General features: G+C 38.3%; 2 protein-coding genes across 5 annotated transcripts in view; one reads left to right on the top strand and one right to left on the bottom strand.

Moving 5' to 3' along the window:
• LOC133460620 (protocadherin-9) overlaps positions 1 to 26,793 on the bottom strand; it is a 260,285-nt gene that overhangs the window by 175,669 nt on the left and 57,823 nt on the right. For 2 of the 3 annotated variants that reach the window (XM_061741303.1, XM_061741294.1), the window contains one exon: positions 3,076 to 3,177. The exons of the other annotated variant lie outside the window; for it this stretch is intronic. In XM_061741303.1, the coding sequence (XP_061597287.1) occupies positions 3,076 to 3,177 (102 nt within the window). The remainder of the gene's footprint in view (positions 1 to 3,075; positions 3,178 to 26,793) is intronic. 3 annotated transcript variants of the gene reach the window in all.
• Positions 12,493 to 13,657, top strand: LOC133460649 (E3 SUMO-protein ligase ZBED1-like). 2 transcript variants are annotated; one of them, XM_061741347.1, is made up of 2 exons: positions 12,493 to 12,873; positions 13,339 to 13,657. In XM_061741347.1, the coding sequence occupies exons 1-2, from the start codon at positions 12,632 to 12,634 to the stop codon at positions 13,553 to 13,555; spliced, it is 459 nt and encodes a 152-aa protein (XP_061597331.1). In that variant the 5' UTR covers positions 12,493 to 12,631; the 3' UTR covers positions 13,556 to 13,657. The 2 variants fall into 2 exon arrangements, with proteins under 2 accessions (XP_061597331.1, XP_061597323.1); XM_061741339.1 differs by having other exon boundaries at positions 12,511 to 12,873; positions 13,336 to 13,657.

Raw genomic sequence — 26,793 nt, 5'->3', positions numbered from 1 at the left:
CAGGTTTTGATTTAAAAACGGAGGAGTTTTGTGTGGCCCAGTGCATTCATTGTCATGGGTATTTTCTATGATCAATGAGAAGAAAAGAAAAAAACACTCACTATCAAGTTTACTATTTATAAGTAAACCTGTGTGACAGCTTTCCGCTCCCATATTCTAAGCACATTTCATTTTACTTTCACTGTACATACATTTTCTTTTACGATGAAGAAATGATTCAAGTGGTATATCAGTATATGCAACCTGTTGCTAGTGTTGTCCCCCAGATACAACAGGAAAGTCTGTGAAAAACATGGTAATATGCCCGAGGACACCAAGGGAGTTTGGGTAAGAGGGACTGCATTGTGTTTACACATAAGCCTCAAAGCTCTTCCCATTAGCTGATGCTGGACTCGTGGGAGCTCAACAAGCTATAAATATTTAATGCAGAGACAACTAAGGATACAACTTCTTTTCTAAATCACATGATAAAAAATAAATATGTTTTTTATGTATTTATTTATTGGATTTTTGGGAGGTTTTATCATTTTAACTACTATATTTGAAAAAAGAAAATCCAAATCATTATTTTTGGGAGGTTTTATCATTTTAACTACTATATTTGAAAAAAGAAAATCCAAATCATTATTTTATGACATTTGCGTACCGAACTGTATTTAGCAGTTTTTAAAGTCACAAGCAAGCGAGCTGGTGTTTTAAATACTTACTCACTCATAAGTAGCGCCTGCAAAAAAAAAAACACATTCTCAACTCCAAGTGTTGGGAAAACCAGCTGATGCTTCTTTGACTGAACTGCAAAAAAGTATTTCTACAAAAATAAAAAAGGCCTTGTTTAGTATTTAAAATTGTTGTCTTGAATGTTTTCTCACCCCACTGAGATATCTTTGTTTAAAACTAAACATTTTGACTAGATTTAGGAATATTAGGCTTATTTGTAGAGGGGCTGGTTTTGCAGTGCGCAGCTTATTTGTGGGTGTGTCCAGGAAGATCCAGAAGGCTTTGCAACGACTAAGTTTATTGTTTTGTAGTGATGTTAAAACAACATTAGTTGGATTGCCTGTTGGAAAAGTGGTGCTGCAGTGGTGATTTTTATTTATTTATTTTTACTGATATACCCGAATATTCTTAGTGTTGTTTCTGTAAATTAAATCGGAGTATCAGCATTCTATTACTATATACTGCCTACAACATTCTGGTATACTGTGTAATTGTAGAAAACCTACAGCCCAGTTCTCTCATTCTCACATACAGTACTGTGCGACAATCTTGCAACAACAAAAGCGTCCTGAGGATTATCGTCTGTTCACAGATTTTGGGTGTCATGCATCGTGGAGGAACCGTTGCTTGCATCAAAAGTTGGGGAGTTTTTAAATTTTGATGCTTTGACTCAGGCCTCAATCAATCAAACTGCAGCTCATGCCAGGCAATGAAATAGCAGATGGGCACGGGACAGTTTTAAAGTATGCAGCTATTTTGTGTAGCAAAAACAAAGCAGTTTGGTTGTTTATGGTATGACAGGCACGTCAGACGTCTATTGAGTGTTAACGTGACGTTGCTGCGTTACTTATCCCTGCACCTGAAACAACAAGACTAGGGATGCTGAAGGTAATGGTCAGACTGCAAGTCTAGATCCAATTTGTATTGAGACAGTTTTTTTTTTGATAGTCTGAACAGCCAAAACCTTGTGAAATGTAAATTTTCCAAATCGCATTCAAACCTCAGTTGGATGTGATTTCAAATGCGCTTTGGATCAAATTTGCACATAGCCTACAGTGTATGCATCTCTATTTAAATGGTCTAATTGAACAAATAGGAGTTTGAATTATCTCCTGTGTCAATTACAATGAGACACAACACAGAGTACATTTACCGAGTGATGGGGATTCCTCCGTTAGCTGTGTGTTAGCCAGCAGCTCGTCTACCTGGACCATGCAGGCAACTGTACTGACATGCTGACGGTGACAGCTGCCGAAATAAAGCAGGTCACAGAAGTGTGATCTTTCACTGTTGCTCTCCCATAACTTATTTTGAAAACTCGCCCCATGACTCCAATTAACCAGTGAAAAAGGACAGTTCGCCACCCTCCATTTCAGTTTCTTAACATCTGTTATATGCATTTAGGCTACCACAGGAGCCACGTGGATTATAACATCAGCAACTTGCAAATTGTAATGTATAATGGTCAGTCAGAAAGATCAGATTCTGATCGGGTATGCTAAAATATGGTTTCAGCCAGCAGTGTGAACACAAGACTTTTGCAATGTACTATATTGTTAAAAAATATAATATGTTCTGCATAATGTTGAAAGTAGTTTATCAGTATTTTATAGTAAAATAATTTGCAGCAATCCATATATGTATAGCTATGGACGGGGAAAAAATACAATAGAGTAAGCATTTGCTACAACTGTAGGAAATGCCACTGCGTATAATACAGAATGGTAAGTACTGCATTGACAGACAGCAAATTATCCCTGCATCATGAAAAAGCAAAAAATAAACTTTGCACTGCAGTATGCAATACAGCTAGATAATACTGAGAGTCCAAGCTTCCCCTTTACCATGTTGATATATTGTAGCTGATAACAGAGAGTAAGAAAAACTAACATCATTAAGATTCACCGATGTGCAAGCAAAGCAACAGAGACAACCCTCCTCTAACCCCCAGATGACTATCAAGCACTGTGTTTTCCAAGCGAGGAGGTAATGAGACAAATACTTATTTCTCAAGTTAAAAAATGGCATCAATATTAGCATCACATTAGGCCCTGAATTTAATGATGTTCTAAGTACAATATGTCACTGTTACTCTGAGGCAAAACATATTTAAATATTATGAGGAGAATAGGGGGGAAAACAAGAAGAAAGCACACTATTTATTGTGTCTCGCTCTGAAGCGTTCCGAAGCAAGGGTGGAGGCATGAATGAGGAAATGATACCATGTCTAACGAACCATGTTTGGCTTCTACATGTGTGATGGTGTTCAAAATAATTTGAACTTGTGAAATGAAACGATCTGTATATTGGTGAAATTGGAGTGATAATTAATTCAGAAATGGGACCATCAGTACTCACTAAAGGGGTGCAAGGGGTCCAATATTCGGGATTCAGCTCTGCTCGCGGACGAAGGTCCAGATATTCAGGGTTCAGTTCGGTTCGGGCACGAGTTAATGTTCCCTTCATGGAAAATTGGAAAAAAAAAAAAAAAAGGTCTGTTAGAATTTCCTATTTAACTTTAGTCTGGTTTTCATTTATACAATGAATTATGAAAGAAGACTCAACAGTCCACAATAACAATGGCATAACATGTATCAGATGCTCATATTTTTTACTAAACCAGTAAAATGCCAATTCAACATTCTTATCAAAATGTTTCAGCAGGAATTTCTCTTAGGTTCATAACAGGTGAGGTTCGAATGTTGTTTTCTGTTCTTGAGGTCCTCTGCCCTCAATGACAGGCCAGTAGAATGGACTGAATCTGCTCGGCCCCATGAGGTCGATGATGTATACTGTAATTATCTGCCGATTCTCAAAATGGCTGTGTGTAATGAGGCTATGCGGCATGAGGCTCCAGGCATAAATCACTGTCTTTAACTGACTTCCAGATGACCAATAACGACACAGAGCAGAAGCAGAAAGAAAGGAGGAAATGGGTTATCTGGGAGGCAGTAGTACAAACTTGTGCCTCTTATCAGCAAACAGCACATTGGCAGTCAAACTTTTTTTTAACATACTTTCTCTAAAAATAATCTACTCACTTGCATTTTTCTTTTTATGTGTGTGTATACATATATATATATATATATATATATATATATATATATATATATATATATATATATATAGCTTGGGCCCAGTGTATTTACTACAAACAGCGTTATTTAACAAAGCAGTAGAGGTGGACACTGTCAGACTAAGCTTTGTCGAACGGCAACATGTCAGTCAGTCTGTTAGTGTCTGCTGTCCTTGCCATAAAACACACATATCCACTGTGAACAGAAAAAAAATCTTAATAAATAAAATAAGCAAAACAAAACAAAACAAAAACAGAAAAACATATTTCATCCTCAGCACCAGGGATGAAATGCATCTTTAAGAAGCATCATATTCCACTGCAGGTTTTTGTTTAAACCGTTTCTGTTCCCCTCAAACCATTACATCAGAAGAGACTTGACATTATATTAAATTGCAAGCGTGATGAATCATTTTTAGGGCCCTGCAGATTGGTGTAATTTATCACAAAAATAGGTGCATCAAAGGTATAAAGTGTCAAAGAGAAACAATTTTCTTTTGCTAAAAAAAAGAAAAAAGTTACTTTGTCACATGTATATGAACATGTGCTTCATTACATACACGTCAAAATTAAAGCAGGGCAAAGGAACTCAACGGATCTCCCTATAGATAAAGGACATGCTGTCACAAATGTACTCTCGTTTACACTCTTGTTTAAGTAACTTTTTATTTCTCTTCCATCATTTATTTCTTGAGTCTCTTCGTAGTCTCTTAGTCATCCGCAGACTAATACAGTTAGAAAAAATGGTAGTATTATTGTCTTGTAGTGTAGCACAGTCATCCTAAATAACAGCTCCTGAAGAAAGTTGGTCAGATTGTTTTAAGTCAGTGAGTCCTGTTAAGGATTCGGATTTAAATTTCAGTGTTAAAAAGTAAAAGACCTTACAGTATGTTACAATGACAAGTAATGAGACTGTGAACTTTGCAGGAAAGATGATATTTTGTTTGACATTTGTCATCAAAACAGCTTCAGATTCTCACATAAATGTTGCACAACTTTAAATCCTTCTGCCTTGGACCATCTGAGCAGCTCAAACACAGAATAAATGCTATTTTATAAAAATATTATCTTAGACATTTATCTAGATATATTCTACATAAATTAATTTAGATAAAGGCGTATCTTTGTATCTTTCCTAGCTACCTTATAGCATCAATTGAATGAGTACAGTAGCTTACAAAACATCCATTTAAATTTACAACACATAAGAGACAGCTCTGCATCCCCTCAGGTACTGCAGAACAACAGATTTCTGTCATTTTCAAACAAACACAGTCATGGAGCGTTTGAGCTCAAGTCTCATCACTGCTCAACATTCGATTGCTACCTTGCAGAAGCTAGAGCCGCTATGTTACGTCACTGAGGCTTGTTTCCAATACAAAATGTCAACCCTGTCATCACCCTCACTTCTTTATATAACATCAAATAACCGATTCAAGTCCTTATTTGGAGAAAAAAAAATAAGAAATTTGGGCTGGAGGATATTATCCAAATTGTCTTATCTTAAAATGTATATTTTAAGTATGCTTTGGGCTTTCTTTGAGAGCCTTTCAACTGCCCGTCTCTATAAACAGTCTATGGTCTCATATTGTAGAACAGGTAAAGCATTATTCAAACCATTAAAGACAGGCAATCAAAGATAATGTGAAGACATTTTTGAACATCAGTCCATCCATCCATTTTTTTATTATTATTATTATTTTTTTGTACATGGTCACTGGGGTCTGCTGGAGCCTATCCCAGTTCCATGTTTTTAATATATATTTCCAAAAATTCAAACAGACAGCAATACCATATCCAGATAGATTACCAACTTTATGTGTTTTGCAGTGGACACAGGAGCTAAAATTGTGCGAGTTTATGTTAATGTTACCTTAGTTGCTGGGTCAAAATCCATATACCATCGTTAAAAGGTGCTCACACAATTTTAACAAGATAACTTTTCTCACACCAGTTTTGCTCACAAATTCATCCAATTATTTGAGCAATACAAGGGAAATGGGAGACAACCGTCAGAGTAATACACAGAACCTCTATCTCATTATGCATCAACTTAATATACTGCTCTGCTTGTCTGTCACTCTAATTAATGACAGTGCTGTTTTATAAACCGCCCAGAATGTGAGATTATTTATTAGTACCCAGCCATTTATCACTAGTGCGATAAGTGACAGAAGGAAAGAAAGTCAGACTTGGTATTATTATAATTGATCATTTTTCACTTCACATTGTCAGAGTGATTGTAATGAAATCCCTGGTTGGAGTTGACAGTATAGCACGTTATACTGTCAGTGATGACAACAAAAATAAGGCCCATGAATAACACAGGTTATTGAAATTGATTGAATGCTGGCAGAGGCGTGAGTTTTTAGTATACTTTCCATTACCTGAAATGGGAGTAAAATATCTTTCATATATTGCAAAAAAAGAAAGGAAAAAGATAAACAGATCATTAGAGTCGAGGGAGTGCAAAGAAACATGGAGTCTAGTTCATTAGTAATGATGATAATCATTTGGGGGTGGAATTGATTTGGGCTCCAATTTGCTGACGGTAGTGAAGCTGTGGAGATGGAGTTGTGATAGCATGACTTAAAGTACAAAACTGAAAGTACTCCAAAAATTGAAAGGCTTTTGAGAAAAAGGTAAAGGAAGAAATTAATTCTGCAAAGCATCATAAAATGATTGCAACAGCATGTGGGGGTTGATATTTTGGTACATTTCTAACCCATTTTCTTACTGTCTTTATGAAGTTATGTAGGAAATATTGTTTAATTCAATTATTTAAATCAGAGATTCGAATTAAAATAAAGGCACGCTTGATCCATGGTAGACACTGGAGGGGGCATTAAAAAGCCATTGTCTTCAAGTTCAATGAGTGCTTATATATTGAAGTGCAAAATCTTTGCTGCGTAACAATCAATCAAGCCACAAAATGCAGTTTTGAGTGTAAATATGATGCGTCCTCATAGACCGATTACCTGACCTCCAAGTGAAGCTCATGACAATTTGGTTAAAGAGACCACCGAGTCATAATCCCGTAAACTCGATGAACGACAGTATAGAAATGTAAGAACTGTAGAGAGAAGAAATCACAATGACATTTGTGCCCAACAACTGGTTCCTACCTGCAATGATTCGTCATCACAGGTAGTCCAGTCCAGTAGAACCCTAACCCAGTAGAAATGCTCATTTAAATTCAATAATTTACTTTGATGTATGTTTTTTTAAAGGGAGTTTAAAGTATATATTGTAATGCTGTCAAGCGATAAAAAAAATTGAGAGATTAATTAATTAAGATCTGTAATGAATTAATCTAATTAATCGCTTTTTTAAATCGCACCTAAAAATTGCTGAGAAAAGCCCTCAATTTGAGGTGTTTTCCTTTGAATCCATTACATTATTGCTTCGGTGGAAATCAAAGTCCTTAAAGAACGCATATCAACATACCTTTATCAAAAGGTGCCGTCGAGGCGTTTTTAAAAATGTGAATTTTACATTCACAAGACTGACAACTTTCACATGCTTCTCCATTTTTACCTCTTTTCTCCACTACTCACCGTTCCCCCCCATGCCTGTCCAGCTACAATGCGAGCCTACCAGTGTCTGCTAAACAAGCCCAAACGCAGGGACAGCCAATCAGTGTCCACTTCAAGGTGGGACTGACCATTGTTTTCCACCCCCAACTCAAGCACAAACACGGATTTCAAAATAAAGGCATCTCGCAAACAGAAAGAGTAAAGTTAGAGATTAAAAAATAGATTAAACGATTACAAAAATAACACGCTAAATATGCCTGTAATTAATTAATCCCGATTAACACGTTAATTTGACACCCCTAATATATTCAATTGTTACTCTCGACTAAAGTACCTACTAACTGAAAGTATGAAATTAAAGTTTAGTGGCAGCTGTTCAGTTAAAAACTTAGTACTTAATAAAAAAGTACTTTTTGGAGCAACCAAAAGAGAATCAGAGATTCTGCATTGTTCATAAATTAACCAAAAAAGTGCTTAATTGGAGAACCTGAAGAAAATGAACTTTAATGACATGTCAAGGTAAGAATAACAATATGTGGCTGAAAGCCTTCCTGGACCTGTGAAGCTACTTTGTTGAACTCATCTTGATACTGTGGGCAGAGAAGATGAGTTTTCATTTGGGGGATAAAACACACTTTAATTAGCCTTACTATTAGTCCATCCCTGCCAAGGTTTCCCAGTCACAGCAGACCTCTAATTCTGTTTAATTACCTCAGAGATACAACTGCATGCACTCTTCCCTGACATCACAAGACAACATTAATTTTTTAAAAGTCTTGTGTGCATGTGTATACTGCTATGGGAAGAACATGATGTTTATCTTGTGACCGGGAGCAGGACTCATGAGGAGGAATACTTTTCATATGAGGGTATGTGGATGTGTTATTAAACCAGTTCGTCAATCATAACTTACTTGTTTATTCAGCTAATGACATCAATATATCAACACTGTTACATAGATGAATAGGGAGGTTTTATATAAAATTAAAAGAGAAAAAAACATGTTGCTTAAGATGGATTGGAAGACAATTACAAAACTGGCAGCAGAAGAGCAAAAACTAGATTGGTCTGAATAGATAATATACAAAGATGAGCAGCACACTCCACTCAGAGTAGTGCTATGAAGACTTACAACATCGCAAAATCAATCACTGGATCATCCGACTTGTCTCTGGAAATTGCTCACCATCGGTTAATATATTACAGCCATAATCACCCAGAGCTGGCGTGGCTTTCTTCTTCTTAGCAGCCTGATGACTTACAGTCAGAGCTGGGGAAATGCAAATGAGCCCATAAAGTGGTCCTGTGTGGGGAATTTCCCTCTGGACATCAGACTGAGATCAGCTGAGCAGTTTTGTCTCTTACACCACAATCCACGCTACTTTATCGTACAAAACAATTAGATAACAGGGTTTTTCATTGATTTGTGTTCACATTTTGGTCTTCTTCTAATTGTATTTCATCACTAAACAATAAAAAGAAAAGAGAAATAAAGAATGTAACGCAAATAGGATTGTGGGGGCAAAGTGTGCCGTGCAGAAGAAAATGGAATGCTGAAGGAAAGTGTTGATTACAAAATGAAAGCGACAGTGGGGTGCAACTGAGTTATTTATATTAAGCTACTGAGATGGCTAGAGGAGAAAATCTGTGATTATTATTCTTTGATTTGCAAAGCTTTACTGTGGTTGGACCTTCCTTTGGTGGAGGCATTAAACTTTATGTTTATGGGTCCCAATATTAAGCCCATTTCCACGCTCCCCTTTCCACACGCTAAGTATCGACATTCCATTTAAGTTGACGACAATGAGGGGGGTATTTTATTGCAGAAATGTAATGGAAATGCACACTGCGAATATTGCAGTAAAAAATATCACCCAATTACAAAGACATCTTCACAAAGTTGGAGAGTAAAGGCCATTAACATGATGCCCCCCTCCCCCCCAAACATCCACCATCCTTCCTTTTTGAAGCACAAAGAGAGAGGAGGTTATCTCAGTCCTCTGCCATCACACTCTGTCTGTTGTGTTCAAAAAAGAAGAAAAATCCCTCCAAAAAATGTCCTTAACAAAATTCCACAAACTTTGTGTGTGAAAGAAAAGAAAAATTAACGTAAAAATATAGTTTGATTCCATAATTCATTACACATGTTTTAACTGAAGAGACAGACAACATTTGAAGTGTCTACAAAGGGGTGAAAAAAACAAATACATGTAATACTCCAGATTGTTAACATGGCTATTCAATGAACGTGCTTTGTGAGCGAACGGAAAACAAATTGGGTTAAAGTCTTGTGACAAGACAAATAAAACCTTGATCAATTAAGTGGTTGAAAAAGACGACAGTCTGGCGCTCAATGGTAGCAGTCTTGCTGTTACAGTTTAATTCGTGAGCCACAGAGAAGCATTGATTCTCCCTGACACCCTGTCCTTGTCAATGCTGAGGCCAGCCCAAACCATTTTCAACAGCCGCTAATGGCGTTAAGGAATTCAGCCGGACTTGTGGCAGAATTTTAATAAGCAGATTGGATGAATTTGCAATGCGGGGATGAGAAGGCAGAATGCTGGGGGTCATCCAGAGAACACAGTAAAAGCATTAACAAAACAATTCGCTCTCATTACTTGGAATTACCTCTGTTTTGCAATGCTGAATGGAGAGCGAGGTGCTAGGGAGGTCAGCATTTCTGATGAAACAAGCTGCAATAGTAACGACTGTAACCTGGCCGAACGAACATCTCAACCCTCTGAAGAGCTGCTTTAGCTAACTACTGTATCTGAGTTAGAGAAGCTGTGTCAGTAAGAAAAAAAGTTTTCTTTTGTTTATTTATTTTCAATCTTTGATTTTCTTTGTTTTCTCCTTGGTCTCATATCTATTCTGAAAGTGTACCTTTTATCTCTCAAGTGTAGGACTTCAACAATGTCTCTGGTTCTGGCCTCAGAGCAGGAAGTGCTCCCAGAGGAGCCATGTACAAAAGGAAAGCAAAGTTGTTGGAAAGCAGCTCGGAGATCAGATCTGTTTCTTGTTGCCGCTGTGCTGTCTTCTTCTCTGACCTTTTTTTAAGGTTTTTTTTCACTCCTCCAGAGAGAAAAATAGATCTTAGTTTAAACTACTCTAAAGCTACAGATGTGGTTTAATAATCCCCTTTTTACTCCTTTTTCTTCACGTCAGTTTTCTAACATTTGTTTATACACAAGTCCATCAAGTCTTTCCTGGATTCCCTAATACCGTATTTTCGCGACCATAAGGCGCACATAAAATTATTTTTTCTTTTTAAAAATGTGCTGCGCGCCCAATGAAACGGTGCGCCGTTTCTATTACCTGTATTACTGTAAAGTAAGGCGGAGCCACCATGAGAACGGTAAAGGGAGAAGGGGGCGTGTGAAGCACCCGTGAGTCGCGGACGTGATAGAGACCATCCACAGAAGTTAAAGGGGGAGGGGGGGGGGGTTAAGCACAGTGCGGGTGGAAGGAGCGTTTCAGCGTTTCATTCGACTGAAAGCAGTAGCGCTGGCAGAAGAAAATGTAAATTGAACATTTTCATGGAGGTCCGTCTTGGTGCTTTCGCTTCATGAAACGGTGCCAGCGCAGCAGCAGCGCCTGGCGGATTATATGGAAAAGATGGAGAGCTTCTGCTCATTCTGCAGCCGACACATCACCGACAAACACATCCAGCCCAGACACATCACCAACATGGACGAGGTGCCGCTCACGTTCCACATGCCGGTGAATCACACGGTGGAGTTAACGGGGGCCCGCGCGGTGGATAGACGGCACCCGCGCCGGGGAGAGACGGGACCCGCGCGGTGGATAGACGGGACCCGCGCGGTGGATAGACGGGACCCGCGCGGTGGATAGACGGGACCCGCGCGGTGGATAGACGGGACCCGCGCGGTGGATAGACGGGACCCGCGCGGTGGATAGACGGGACCCGCGCGGTGGATAGACGGGACCCGCGCGGTGGATAGACGGGACCCGCGCGGTGGAGAAACTGCCGCCTATGGTGATTTTTAAAAGAAAAACTTTGCCTAAAGACGTTTCCAGCCGGAGTCATTATAAAGGTAAATGAAAAGGGCTGGATGGATGAAGGGATGATGATCGAGTGGCTGAGGCAGGTCTATGTGCGGCGACCTGGTGGTTTTTTCACACATCCCGCGTGGGCTAACGTGTCTGCTGGGACTGTTTTTCGGGCTTTTGCAAAAGCCGGCATTTTCGAGGCGCCGCACGGCACAGAAAGTGACTCTGACAGCAAGGAAATTCGGACTGGCACAGCTGAATTAGCGGAGCTCTTTAATGCAGAAACAGACAATGAGGACTTTGAAGGGTTTGATTAATGTAAAAACTGAAATAAAATACAATCAAACTAAGTTTTGCTCCCGCTCTATTTTTAAATAAGCACACTTGTGTGCTTGTGTGTGTGTTCTGCAGCGGGTGTGTGTGTTTTGCGGCGCACGTGTGTGCAGCAGTCTGTCTGTAGTCTGTAGACTGCGCCTTTTGGGTCGGTGCGCCGTATGTGTGTTTTAAATCCAAAAATTACACACAAAAATGAGGGTGCGCCTTTTCACACGGTACGCCGAATGGTCGTGAAAATACGGTAACTTGACTTATAATGCTCACAGAAAACATTTATATTACATTCAACTAGCTGGCATTCTATATTTAGATAATAATAATTAATAATAATAATAATAATAATAATAATAATACATACCTGGCTCTTGCATCCTCCTATCTATTCATTCATGTTCACGGTTCAGTATTGTTCAGAATATTGGGCAGAACATTCAGACAAGTGTTGATTAGCCTGTTAACAACATTTTTCCTTTGCTTTAGTGGATCACATATTATTTTAAAACAAAGTAAGATTCAATTCTTCAAAAAAAAAGGCATTTAGAGATGACTGAAGATTTCATAATATACAAATCTCATTGAAACGCCCCGACAGAATAAAAGGAACTGAACCTTCTGTTCAGTTCCTTTTGTTTCTAAATCTTATGCTTGTCATTGTTTCTCCATCTATTCAAAAATTTGTTGTATACGGAACTGCTGATCTGTGATTTTAAAAGCTGTTGCAGTAAGTCAACTGTTGAGACTAAGTAATATTTCTACTAGGGCTGCAACGATTAGTCGACGTAATCGATGACGTCGACAACAAAAATTCGTCGTCACGGAAACACAAGCGTCGACGCGTCGTGTTATTGTTTTTGAAATTCACATGCCGGCGACTCATGCTCATCTGTAACTGCACTGCACTCCAGGATGTGCAGGGGGCAGTAGCGCTCGCGGTTTATATCCCGCAAGCAAACCTATGACGAAACCACAGAAGAAGAATGCACCCAGCATGGCAGGAAGAACTGAAGATGACGCCCAAAAACTTCGTCCCAAAACGTCCACAGTTTGGGAACATTTTAACGAAAACAAGCCAACAAAGCAAGTTAAGTGCAAGCTATGTGACGCCCAGCTTTCATACCATGGAAGCACGACGGCGATGCATGAGCATCTGAAACGCCGACACCCCGGAGCCGTAACACCTACACGTGCCGCAGAAAGGTGAGTTCACAAATAACTTTGATATTTCGGAGATATTTTAAAACGACGAATGCTTGTTTGTTAATTAATCACCAGCCGTTACCAGAGCGCTATTTACTTACGTTAATGCATATTTTATGGCAGTAATCAATGAATTACAGGCGTTAAGCCTGACTTATGGTTCTGCGTTAAATCGACGCAGAGCTACGGCGTAGGGTACGCGGCGACGCACAACGTACGGTGCGCGTCGCCGCGTACCCTACGCCGTAGCCTCTCCGTTGGTGTAAGGCGGAACCATAAATCAGCCTTTTATACTGAATTGTAAACCTCGTGCGCTTATCAACTGTGATTTGGAGCATATTAGTTTAATATTTAAGATATTTCACAACTAAGAAATCTGTGATTTGTTTCAGGTATTTAATTTTGAAAAATTATAATTTGAATTGTGAAGTAATATGACTCGTTTTATTCTCTTTGTTTTAGTAGTTTTAAGCAGAGGCGTGTGGATGAGTTTGTCATGAGAAGAGGTTCATGCACCCCCCAAATGGCTACAGTCCTGACACAGAGCATCCTTAACATGATTGTGACCGACATGAGACCAATAGCCATGGTTGAAGATGATGGCTTCAAGCAGATGATCCAGACCTTTCATCCAGGCTACACCTTGCCATCCAGAACTCATTTTACCAAACTGATTGGTTGATTTAAAACCAATTACCTCCTCAACCTGCAAGGCAGGCTACCTGCACCTTTTTTTTGATACTTCTTGTAAAGAGTTTTTGTTTACTACCTTGCACTTTAAGTTTGTACATTAATTATTTTTGTTGTGGTCAAAGTGGTATTTTAAATTGAAAAATATATTTTACTTTTATGGGCTTATTTGCTTTAAGTAAAAGCAATTCCTTGGTTGATTTAAAACCAATTACCTCCTCAACCTGCAAGGCAGGCTACCTGCACCTTTTTTTTGATACTTCTTGATAAAGAGTTTTTGTTTACTACCTTGCACTTTAAGTTTGTAAATTGTAGAACTTTAAGTTTGTACAATTTAATTATTTTTGTTGTGTGGTATTTTACATTGAAAAATAAATAAACTATATTGCAGGTAAATGTTTTATGTCATTATTATTTATATATTTGTTAAAAAGCATGCTATCGGAGTACAACAGGATTTTAAGTAAGTTATGTTAAACAGAAGTCTAAAATAGGTGTTTATAAATAAAGAAGATAATCGTGATTAATCGAAAAAATAATCGATAGATTAGTCGACAACAAAAATAATCGTTAGTTGCAGCCCTAATTTCTACCCACCACCCTTCTCTGCACTACCTAATGAAATTTAGTCAACCAAGGGAAGGGCAGAGTAGCTGTAAGAACTTTAAGTTGCCAAGATCTGCTGCATCCACTGTCTACTGTGAGAAAATGTAATGTAACAGGCTACTGCCTGCTGTACAGAATGAGGTATATACTGCAGAATGACAGACTTTACTCTCGAACCGCCAAGCTCAGAGGGCATTACATTGCTTCCTTCCTGATGGAGATTTTTATGATCTTGGATAATACAGACTCACAAGATTGAATCCTGTACAGCCTTCAGGTAGGACAAAGTGTGAATGGCAACTTATTTTTCTTTGCCAACTCTTGAACATTTTTAGTAACACCAGCAAGGCAAGGCTGCATGGGTGGCGTTTGCAGTGAAAGTAAGGAACAGCACTACCTTTATAGGTACCTAGCAGGTATAAACAACATACTTCACACATTAAGTACACAGACTACCACTCTACTAGGAATATGAACATAATTCATAGTGCAAGTATAATTCATACTGTCCATGGTTGGAAATCATAAGATCTCAGCATATCACAACTATGTTATCGACTGTAGGAAAATGTTATTGTAACAGAATGGCAGCTGCAAATCATATATGCATGCCAAACAACTAACTTTAACCATCCATGAGTTTGATAGCCAAGTAGAAAACGTTAAGGACTGTGGGATATGTTGCATGAAATGAGTCTTGAATTCAGGTTACTTTCCTGAGAGAGAGCAGACTAATTTCCCTGTCCAGCTCATCCTGCAGTACTTCTTTCTCAGTGTTTGTGGCCATATAAACAATGTCAAACAACTGTCATGCATCAACACTCTGCATGCTAAACACGGACATCATGAGCGATGTAAACGAGACGTCAAACTGTTGCGTCATTAGGAAGATGTAAGAAAAAGCAGTTAGGAAATGTGTGGCATCTATGTAATTGCTAAGACCTTTTTGAGCCATATGAGTTTAATTTTTTTAGTGAAATTGCAACTTTGATGTTGTAAACCAACATACCCATTACACAGTGTTGGCACAAGATCAGGTTGCCATGGAGCTTTGTCAGAACAATGCTGACAATGATTCAATAACAAATAAATCAAGGACCATTCTTAACTGGAAATGAAATGAATAAAGACATAAGAGGCAATCACAGTTTATAGAGAAGAAAGAAAACTAGCAATATGTACTAATAGGAATTAATTAGCTATTGCAACAATACAAAAAAACTAATAAAATTCAACAGAAGTATGAATCAAGTAGTATGAGCATAAGGGACAATAATGCTAAAAAAAAAAAAAAAAAAGCCTGGGAATAATAAAGCTACACTACACTTAATGCAGACAGATGTTAGTCTTTTTTTAAAGTGTTGTTTTCAGCCTTTTTCAAACCCTCCCTGTTGCTGCTTCAGGGACTTTGAGGTTTGTGGCTGAAAGCAGTTTCAATGTAAGTGTCCACTGCACTTTTTAGAGGAGCTAAATAAATAAAAAAAAAAGAACCAAATTGTCAGGGTTTGACATTCCCCCCAGCTTTTCAGTTTCTGTTTTGCCCCGCCTGTGTCCCATCTGCCCTGATTGTCTGCACCTGTGTCTCGTCATGTCTCGTTATCCCCTGTGTATATCTGGTCTTGTCGTTCCTTTGTTCCCGGTAGGTCCGTATTGTGCTTCCCTCCATGTGCTCCATGTATTCTGGTTTTTTGATCCCTGTTCCTGTTAGTTTTTTCCTGCCAAGCAGCGCTTTGATTTTGGTTTTTTGCCTCTTGCTTCTTTTGGAATAAACCCTTGATTTTTGCAAACTCCAGCCTCCTGCATCCTCCTCTCCCGCATCTGGGTCCTCACCAAAACCTCCCTGACACAAATGATCAGTGGGGCTTTCATGATTCACAAATTAAAAACATTTGCCATGATCGTCTTGTGCAAAACATGGGAAAATAGTATCTTGTGAAATACTAAAAGAAATTTGATATTGATTTTAAAGCTTACACAAACCCCAGTAAAAAAAAGTTTGTTAATGTTACTGCTTGTCTTCACAAGCATCCCTGCAGTATATTCTGGATTAACTGACATCTATTGTATTTCCTAATGGAACAGAAAACATTAGTTAACGCTGCTAGTTCTAATATCTGGAATTAGCGATAGTATATATTATGATTAATAACTGAGCAATTCGGCCCCTGATATGCAACAGAAAGGTAATTCAATCTACCTTTATAGAAACTTTATTCCACCTTGCTGTAATGTGTGAAAGGCATGGAGGTGGGATGGTGTAACTTTGTATTCATTGTTACACTTTGTTCCACCTTCAGAGGCCATAACAAAGGTGCAATAGTGACAAAATGAGTGCTGTGTCATATGGCAATCCAGAAAAGTGTAACAGGAGTTTTAGGATGGCTGCAAACTTGGACTCCTTTTACATGCCAGATTCCTTGTGTTTATTTGCCAAATTTAGTGTGTCACCTGTCCTATTTACATTAACAGGTCAGGTGTCGAGCTGGACCCAACAATATTTCGCTTCTGAGGGTAAACTTAATTGCTGGTCAGGTCTGGTGCAAACACAATACAGACCTGGATGTGATTTACTGATAAGACGAGGCGGTCTATGAGCTCCTCATCCTCAGAGGCGAGGATGCCATAAATCGGTATATTACCGAACAATGATATGCAACTGGCCGAGAAAATGACAGACCCTGGTTTTGCAAGAAACAGAACTGAGGTCATTGGTGAAGCCAGAGAGGCCAACCAAACTAACAGCGCCACGGTCATGTTTGGTAGTACCACTCGTTAATTCCTCCTGATAATTCCTCCCTTCCCCCAACTCGGCTTCCACAAAGGCAATAACACTTCTTGCAATTTTTTGTCAAGAAATATAGGTGGGGTCTAATCTAAATGTGCCCTCTGACCAGGAAAAGATTTTATCTGTACGGTGACCTTGAGTGTCAGAAAGGCGCCTATAAATAGAATGTATTATTATTATTCTTAATAAAGGCACCATCTTCAGATTCTGGAACATCATAATAAACACACGCTGGTGAGGAAATAATTCAGCTTTGTGGGACAGTTCTGAAGCAGAGCTGGAGAGTGGAAGTGGAATGAAGAGGTCTCCGGTGTGTCTTTATGCTGCAATCTCTGCCTGAAAGTGGCAAATGTCAATTTCTCAGCATCATCTCCTTGGTCTGAAAATCAAACACTAGTGCCCAACCTTAACAAAGATAATACTGTCTGACTGTTTTAACCAAATGATCATTTTAAGATTCCATAAGTGGCCTCTAAAATACTCTCTTTTAACCCAAAGACCCTCTCTTTTTTTCACTCCAAAGGGATACAAAAGCCTGACACTAGCATATTTTTCTTGTGGAGCAGAAGGTCTATTATAAGCTCTGTGGTGATATCATGATTGCTCACACAGTGAAACATCCTTCTTAAGAAATACTTTTCAAATGATAAAAAAGCTGCTTTCATCACACCCCATACACAAGCCTTGTGATAAATTCCAGAGTCAAAAAATAATTCCAAGGTTTGTTTTCTTCTTGGTTTGGACTGAGTTCTGAAGTATTTACTTAAGAGGTCAGATTGTTTGTATGAGCCTCTGAACGAAATAATGACATGTTGCTGTTTTTTTGTCTGTTTGTCATGGGATGAAGTGTCAAAAATGCATTTATATCTAAAAAAACACATCAATAGTGAACAAAGTAGCATCTTGAGCGAGCTAGAGCCTGTAGAATGTTATCTTCTCATGACATACATATATAACAACATTGCTGTGAAATATTCTATAAAAAGTAGGTTTTACAGCTTATTGTGTGGTCTCTCTTATCAGGCACTAGTAGTCACAGCTGGGTGCCAAATGAGAGGCGTTTACCCACATGGCTCCGACAAAAGCCTAACCATCAGACACTGATAGTCAATTAAAATTTCATCAGTTGGTTGAGAGAGTTATGCATTTGTGTCTGTCAGCAAGCTGAATGCTTTGAGAATGCTTATGTTTATGTGAGAAAGTATTACAGCTGACAGTTTGAGACTGTGGTGATGTTTGTCAGCACTATTTTTTACCATTTGTGAGACTTGGACTGCATGTTAGGCTAGAACGTACACTTTCATTTATTTATTCATGCAGCTATAATGGAAGTAGTTGGTGAAGATGTTCACGTACAAAGTCATTTGCTGACTCAAATATGGCAATCTTGATATTTCTCTAGTGGGATGAGCATATCAGAGGACCCCTCATTGACGAGGGGTCCTCTGATATGCATTTGTCTCCTTTCAAAAGGTGTCACATGAGTCGGAGCTGCTCTGATGGGAGGCAGAGTGGATCTGTTCCATTTCACACTCTCCAAACAAAGCACCAAGTCAATATTTACAAGCCTATTGTTTTCACCTTTTGTGTGTGCACTTTGTACGTGGGTGTGAATGGGTGTCATTGCCATTTTGTTCACCATGGAAAGTGACAGACAATGATTTGGAAAGAAAGAAGAGCATTCCTATAAGTTAAAGGTTGGGTATGAGAAAAGTTAGATTTTTGCTATAGTAGCTGAAATTGTCTTTACAAACCTATAATAATAATAATAATTATAATAATAATAATTAAATACTTTTAGGTCAGAAAAAACAAATGGCGAAGTGACACCTGAAACACCATCCACTTATGTGTGATCCTCGTCTCTAAGAGTCTCTAGATTGTGAAATATTGCACATTGCCTCAGCCTGCAATAAAACAGTGGTCAATTTATTATACTTCATCTGCTCATTTTTATACCTAATAATACAATGTCAGTGTTGTGTACATGAGACAACAATATTGAAGAATTTATGGATTTCATACTGTGATCGGCAATATCGGGATCGGCAGATACTGCTTTTGGTGATCGGCTCTCAAAATCATGATCGGTGCATCTCTACTTTTTTTCCAACAAAAATTTTAATGTTGCCTCTTGTATTTCAAGTGAGACACTCGGCTTAATTTCCCTTATAAGTCAGTATACAAGTTTTATTCAACATGATTTTTTTTATTTTTGTTAAACAAGAAAACCATCCATTGCTAGTGTTCTTTACCTACAGTATATTAAGTACATATTATGCACTAAATATCACTTTGATTATTCAGTGAATTTATTAAATAAGTGGACATGTAAATATTTCATAGCATCAGCTACCACAAATATTTTTTTTTTAAAGATTTTTTTTGGATGCATATTTAAAATACATCATTGTTGTAGATTTATTTAAAATATATCACAATTTCCTACCACTTCTTCCAAATGACTTGTTGGTAGCTAGAAAAAAAACAAAAACAAAACTGGTTTGTAAGACAGCACTGAGACGATGATCATAGCAGCACAAAAATAGGGTCTGAACACAAGAGCAACAGAGGCCAGGACCTGTCACACCAGAAAACACCTCAGCTGGAAGCTGTGAAAAGATCTCTAAAAATCCACCACTTAACTTTGTGAAAGTCACTTACCAGCAAGGTTGTCCAGTGTCCACTTCTGATACAAGTCTGATATAGTAAAGATTTGATTAGACACGCTAATGGGACATCTTTGGTGAAGGCATGTTTTTTCACCAACTGCCAGATTCTGTGTAAGTATTTTGTATCAACACCTGTGGAAACTTGAGACCATATTCAAGCTGGAGATAGCTAGTGATATCTTGCCACTGAACACTGTCATTTTCCTCCATTGTTGTTGATTGATTTCTGTTGTGCTGTTGGTGCTATGCTGAGATCTGCATGCCTGCTGAGAAATGCATACGGCATCACATACGGCAAAAACGCCACATGAATTCTCACTCTTGTCTTATGGCCAGATATTGGATATATTTATCTACGGTAATATAGAAGCACATGCTGAAGTGATATTCTTCTGAAAATGTTTCGCTTGAGTGGAACTGACAGATTTTTGAATCTACACAACCTTAAACCCAGATAAAGACTCACATATATGAAAAAAAGACCCCTTCAACCAGGTAGTGTGAAAGTATTCTAAGATTAAAACAGGTACAGTGTACATGAACCCCAAAACCATGTTTTGAAATCCTCCCCAGTGAAGACTAAAAGAACAAAAATCCAGTTGAATCTCTGAAACCATATTGATAAAATGGTGAGAGTTAACCATCACCTATCCTGAAAGGTTTAAATGTCAGAAGAACCCATTTTACCTTAATTAAACCAGATTAAAACATGTTCTTGTTTCAAAGCAGCACCTATTAACTTAATTGCATGAAGAGTGATCTTTCTCCTCATTAATCTGTAAATTGCCTGTGAACCTGAAAAAAATATATCTACAGGTCAAATGCTAACTAAGAAAATGATGAGAAATTATATCACATTGTGATAACTGTTTCAACAAAAAACCCAAATATGGCAATCCAACAAAGATCACATAAAGAAATCAAATGTTATCTGCTTTGGCGACTCCCTAATTGAAGAGAAGTACAGAAGGTCACGTAAGTCTACAACACTAATGGTTTAGATTATCCCCATGCTGATGTAGCAACAAGAAAAGCTCAAGTCAGGTACCTCACTGGTTTTTGTCAATGTCACCTTGGACCCAGGTGGAGAACACCAACTGGTTTGGAGGATCTAAGGCTTTGCAGGGAGAACTGAAAGGGCTTTAATGGGTCACCAGCGGTGTAGATTGTGTTGAGAAAGGTCACTGATAGTATAACATGTGCAGGGATTGTGGTTTTACTCCCATTGCGAAGTAAAACCACTGCTTTGGGGAACCTAATGTGTAATGGCTCTCTATTTGTACTACAACAATATATTTAAATAGTGTCTCAACCTTGTTTCAAAATCCTGCTCTTTCTTCACTTCCGTACACTGAATGCCCGGTATATATAGCTCATCAACAAAAATACAAAGATGTTTAACAGATACAACTTGATATTGCAGTATTGATTCTGCTTCAAAATACAGACTGATTTTGATGCTCTCAAGATAACAAGAGAAAATAAAAGTGAAAGAACAAACAGATCCAAGGTTTTCAGGCCTCTGGGAAAAGATTAAGTTGAGTTGAACTTTACGGCCTTAGATGGGATATTGAATTTGATTTTGCCATCACCCTTTTGCTCATTCCACCATCTGCTATTATAGTAAATTATACAGGCTCCAATAAAGTGGCCAGTGAGTGTACACTTTCTTGCTATATATATATATATATATATATATATATATATATACATACATATTCAATTCAACAATTCTTTATTAATCCTTTAAGGATAATCTATCAATATCAGCAATAATAATAATAATAATTTTGTCCCATGGCTGTCAAGTTTTGGCGGGGAAACTACTATATTTTACCGCTCTTTGTCGCTGTCATCTTGTATTAGTATGTTTCCGTAAATCTCCCGTTCACAGCATTTCAGTGTCAACGAAGGTAGGCCTATCAGATTCTGATCACATAATTGTAGTTAGTAAGTGGTTGATAAGTCGGTATTTTAGGCTTATTGTGCAATGTCTTAAAATCTAAGGGATAGTGGAGTTTGGTTGGGGTGGTGGGATGGCCATGGGCTCTGGAAAATGTCTCTTATTTTCAAATCGAAACTTGACAGATATTTGTTTTGTCCAAAGCACCATCCACTACACTACAAAAGCTGCTCCTCTATAAATAAGCTTTATATTAATAAATCTAATCAATTCTTAGAAATCAGTTTTTGCAGATCAAAGAGTTTCCAAAGAGCAAAGATGGGCAGAGGCTGACTCGTGCAAGAAATATACTCTTGTTGAAAAACAATGTTCTTTAGAGAAAGATATTTGGGTTCTGAGACGTACAGTACAAAGCCACATTCTGCACACATTGCCGCATGGCTGCAGAAAAAGAGTGAACATGTAACCTACTGTAGTGTCTACAGTCCCGACCTGTAGAGAATAGAGAATGTGTGAAGACTTCCCAAGTCAGTTCACACCCGAAACAAGTTGAAGAACTTGTCAGAACCTTTTTTTATAAGTTGTTAGAGGTCTAAAATGCAATAATGGTTTAACAGTATATGTGAACAAATATGAAAGATATAAAGGCTGCTAGTCTTCAAAATGTATTGTATTGTAAGTATTGTATATTTTTTTATGCCACTAACATACATGTAGCCCCTTAAATAGATAGATGTGATTATTTTACATAAAAGTGCAATGCAAAATAATCAATACAATTTAGGGGCATAGAAAAAAGGTGTTTTTTTCTAAATAACTGCACCAACAGAAAAATGAAAATTGAGCTATACCTGATCATTAAAAAAGGCATTAAGGGAAATGTTTAGGCTTACTGTTAGCAAAAGTGATGTCTTTCATTTGCATTAATTCTGCATAGAGCACTTGTATCTGCTGACTTATCCTGGCTGTGAACCAGTTATGAGAATGTCTGATTAAAAATAAATCGGCAGTCTGCATTTAAAATATCCATTACAGGGTTCTCTAAAGAAGTTTGTTTCTTGTGGTGCTATGTTAGTGAACATGGCACTGAATTACAGAGATGGAAAAATGCTATAAGACCCAGAGGTGAAATTCACCAGGGCTGAAAAGAAGTTAACAGTCGACTTCAGAAATCAAAAGGCCTTTACATACTAGCTTTTCATTGAGGAACCTTTATCCCGTTTCCTGGTCTCTGTGTTTGTATGTAGGAGCCACATTCTGGAAAGGCATAAAATTCAATCACCTCTTTTTTCCACCCCCCAGGGTAGGAAAAAAGAAAAGGAGAGACCGGTTTTGTATGCACTGATGCTGTACATGCAGCTGAATCTGTCTAGTTAGTGTTCGAACCTTCCTGGTCAAGTTCTCCACACAACAGCATGCTGCGCACAAACATCATTAATCTCGTCCATGCGCCTCTCATACACATGCATGCTTACACACACATAGTTTAGTCTGTTTAAAGCACATAACACACAATAATACATAGAAAGCTGATTGCATCATCTTCTCCGCTATGATTATTAAAAAAAAAGTACTATGAATGCAACACTTTACGTCACGTTACACGCACACAACGTTGAGTCCAACTAGGTTTCCAGAAAGTTGTGTATGTAAGGATGAAAATGGATGGTGTTTTTCAGCAGACCTTCCCTGCTTGATGCACATTTCTAAACTCCAAATCCTAAGCTGGTAACAAAAGCTTTCTGCACTTGCCTTGATAATATCAACGTGGCACCAACCACAAATGGTGAAAACTTCATGTGTTTCATGTTTATTAGATTTTTGTGTTCTTTTTAAAACATTAAAACTATAAAAATTTTATGGTGACCTCACCAGGAAATCAAGATTTTAACAGCACTGCCTCCTTACTTTCTCAGGTGGTTGAATCTGCCCACAGCCGCCCGATTTAGTTCTCTGATTGTCTTATCGCGCTGAAAAATCAGCACGAGTGCAAATCGAAAAGGGGTTTTCTGTGGGGATATTACTTACAGCAATACAAGTAGAGACCACTTGCAGCCTCAGACTATTTTTAAAATCTTTAACTTTTTTAGTGTGATTAATTGAATCACAACTCTATCCTTCAGACTAAGAGTCCAGATAGAAATCTATTTGCTTATGTGATAGCTTTCAAGGCAATGCAAGGCGAGTTTATTTGTGTAGCACATTTCATGTACAAGACAATTCAAAGTGCTTTACATAAAAACTTTTTTTATATGCATTAAAACGTTTTTTAGAAGAATTTAAAAGCACAGTACCTTTTTATATGTTCCTTTTTATTTATATGTAGTTGCTGTTGATATTCTTTGGAACAATAATTAGAAATAAAGAGATGTAAAACCCCATTTTTTACAATGGAAGTGGATGGGAGAGATGAGTTTTGTCCGATCTAGCAACAGGGGCGAGCTTGACAAAGGGTCAATTGAGAGTTTTAGCAGCCCTGATGCATCCTGGAAGTTTTTTCAAAGGGGAGGAACATAAAAGAAGGTTGGCTCACCGTTTTTGGTTCTCACTCTAGATACCCACAATAAGTGTGACCCTGACACCTTATTGTGGTTCTGGTTGGTTCATACAGGACAGAAGATCAGAGATGTATTTCATTCCTAGACCATTTAAAGTTTTATAAACCAGCAGGATTTTAGAATCTATTCTGCGACAGACAAGAAGGCAGTGTAAAGATCTAAGAACTGGTCCACTTTATTGGTCTTAGTTCAGAAGTTCTCACTAAGTGCAGCTGTGGATTTTTAGGGAGACCCATTAGAACAGCATTACAGTAGTCCATCTACTAGAGGTGGGTGCAATTCATCGATGTGTCGATGCATCGCGATGCGTCACGTGACGATTAAGAATCGATTATTAAAAAAAAAAAAAAAAAAAAAAAAATTTTTTTTTAAGTTATCCTATCCAGATTCCAGACTGAATAAGCTGCTGAATCATTTCATTTTCAAGAATGCACATTTCTTATTGTTCACTTGAAATATGGCAGATATGTTTACACTAAGTTCATATCTGGTTTACTTGAATTAATGAACTCATTAAATCCAGGGCTTGACCGTTTTCAGTGTTTTCCGCCAATAGAGGGCACTCTCATGCAAGTGCAGCTTTCCCTGGTCAAAGTTAAGTAAGTCAAAGAGCAAATGTTTACATAGTCATAAAATAAATTATTTTGTGTCTTTGAAAAATACATGTCAAATGTTCAAAAAACCTTGTTATTTACTTAATGAGTGTTGTTAGAGGAACTGAGTTAATTGATTGGCTATTTATTTACAAATGTAGCCACAGATGAAGACAAAATCAATCTTGTATGGAAAAAAGCATTAAAAATCACAATAATCGAAGAATCGTGGTACCAATAATCGAATCGAAAATCGTTATAATCGAAGAATCGAAGCTCCAATAATCGAAATCGAATCGAATCGTGAGGTACCCTTGTTTGCACACCCCTACCATCTACTGAAGATAAAAGCATGGACAAGTTTTTCTTAGTCCTGCTTAGACATCAGTCCTTTAATCCTTGATATATTATTTAGATGAATAATAGGCTACTACTACGCTTTAATCAAAAGCGACTTACATTTGAGAGAACAACACAAGCAAGAAATCAAATAGGAGGGTACAGCATTATTAAGTGCTGGTCAGACTGCTGAGAGTCCAGTTGGACACAGGTGCTGCCATGTTAGTGCTAGGGAAGTTTTTTGTGTTTCCTTCCCACCCAACACTCAGTCCCTTTATACAAGAAAACTACATCTTAAAAGACACCATCATATGATCATCTTTTCATAAGTGCATGCAGCTTTCTCAGTGCTGAGTCATGCAGAGAGCTGGACACATTTTCCAACTCATTCTGATGAGCAGAGAAGTTAACTAAAGTTAAGAAATTTTCCTTAAAGAGTCTTTAGCTTGCTCTTAAAAGTAGGTACAGACCCTGCGGATCACAGAGTTTGGTAGGTCGTTACACCATCAGGGAACAATGGAGGAGAAAAGCTACTGATTTCACGCCACGTTGTGGTGGAAGCACTAGGCGTCTTTCACCGTCTGAGCGGAGCTGTCGAGAGGGGGTGCAGCTCTGAATCAAGGAGTGAAGGTATGCAGGAGCCATTTGGGTAATTGTTTGGTAAGGCAAAAGCATGAATCCATTAAACATGCATCCATTGGGAAGTATAATCCAGAACGGCATACACTTTCATTGCTATGCTGATGATACGCAGCTCTATTTGTCTATGAAGCCAGATGAAACAGAACCGTTAGCTACTGTAAAGTTCAGGCATGTCTAAGAGCCCAGATATACTTGCAGTTTGAGCTTGCGTTCGCGTCCGTTCGCGTGTACCACCAACTGCAACGTCGCTTGCGTAGTACACGAGGAGAGCGCGTTGTACCGGCGGTAATCGACTGCAGGTCGCGTACGGGTTCAGTGTCTTTTTGAGAACGTGCACGTCGACGTGTCAAATGAATGCAGGATACGTGTGGCGGCCATGATGCGTACACGTACGCGTTCTGAACTGCAAGTATATCTGGGTTCTTAGGGACATCAAGGGCTGGATGTCCGGATTTTTTTTGTTTCTAAACATTCAAAATAAATTTAAAATTCAAATAAAACAGAGGTTATTATTTTTGGTGCAAAGCATTTTAGGAAGGGATTATATTGTGTTGCGATGGCTTCCAGTGCAACTGTGGGAAGCCTTGGTGTTGTTTTCGAACAGGATTTGTCGTTTAAACTGTATATTAAATCAGGTTTGTAAAATAGCATTTTTCCATCTCGGTAATATTGCAAAGATTAGGAAAATCCTCTTGCAGAGTGATGCGGAAAAACTAATTTGTGCGTTTGTATCTTCTAGATTAGATTACTGTAATGTAGCCGGATGTCCAAATAATTTGCTGAATAGGCTCCAGCTGATCCAAAATGCACAGCGCGAGCGCCGACGGGAATCAGCAGGAGAGAAAACGTCTCTCCAGTGTTAGCGTCGATCCATTGGCTACCCGCAAAATTCAGAATCCAATTCAAAATTTTATTACTTGCGTATAAAGCCCAAAGCGGCTTAGCTCCGCAATATTTGCAAGACCTGATAGACCTGATGACCGTATATGTTCCTAACAGAGCTCTCCGTTCTCAGAGTGCAGGTTTACTCGTAGTTCGGAGTGTCCAAATGTAGATTTGGACGGCGGGCGTTCTGCTATCAGGCACCATTACTATGGAACAAACTTCCAATCTGGGTTAAGGAGGCTGACAT

The sequence above is a fragment of the Cololabis saira genome, chromosome 2, assembly GCF_033807715.1.
Source record: "Cololabis saira isolate AMF1-May2022 chromosome 2, fColSai1.1, whole genome shotgun sequence".
NCBI classification, from domain to species: domain Eukaryota; kingdom Metazoa; phylum Chordata; class Actinopteri; order Beloniformes; family Belonidae; genus Cololabis; species Cololabis saira.
Note: the sequence above shows the minus strand (reverse complement) of the source record. Positions and strands in the feature narration are given on the sequence as shown.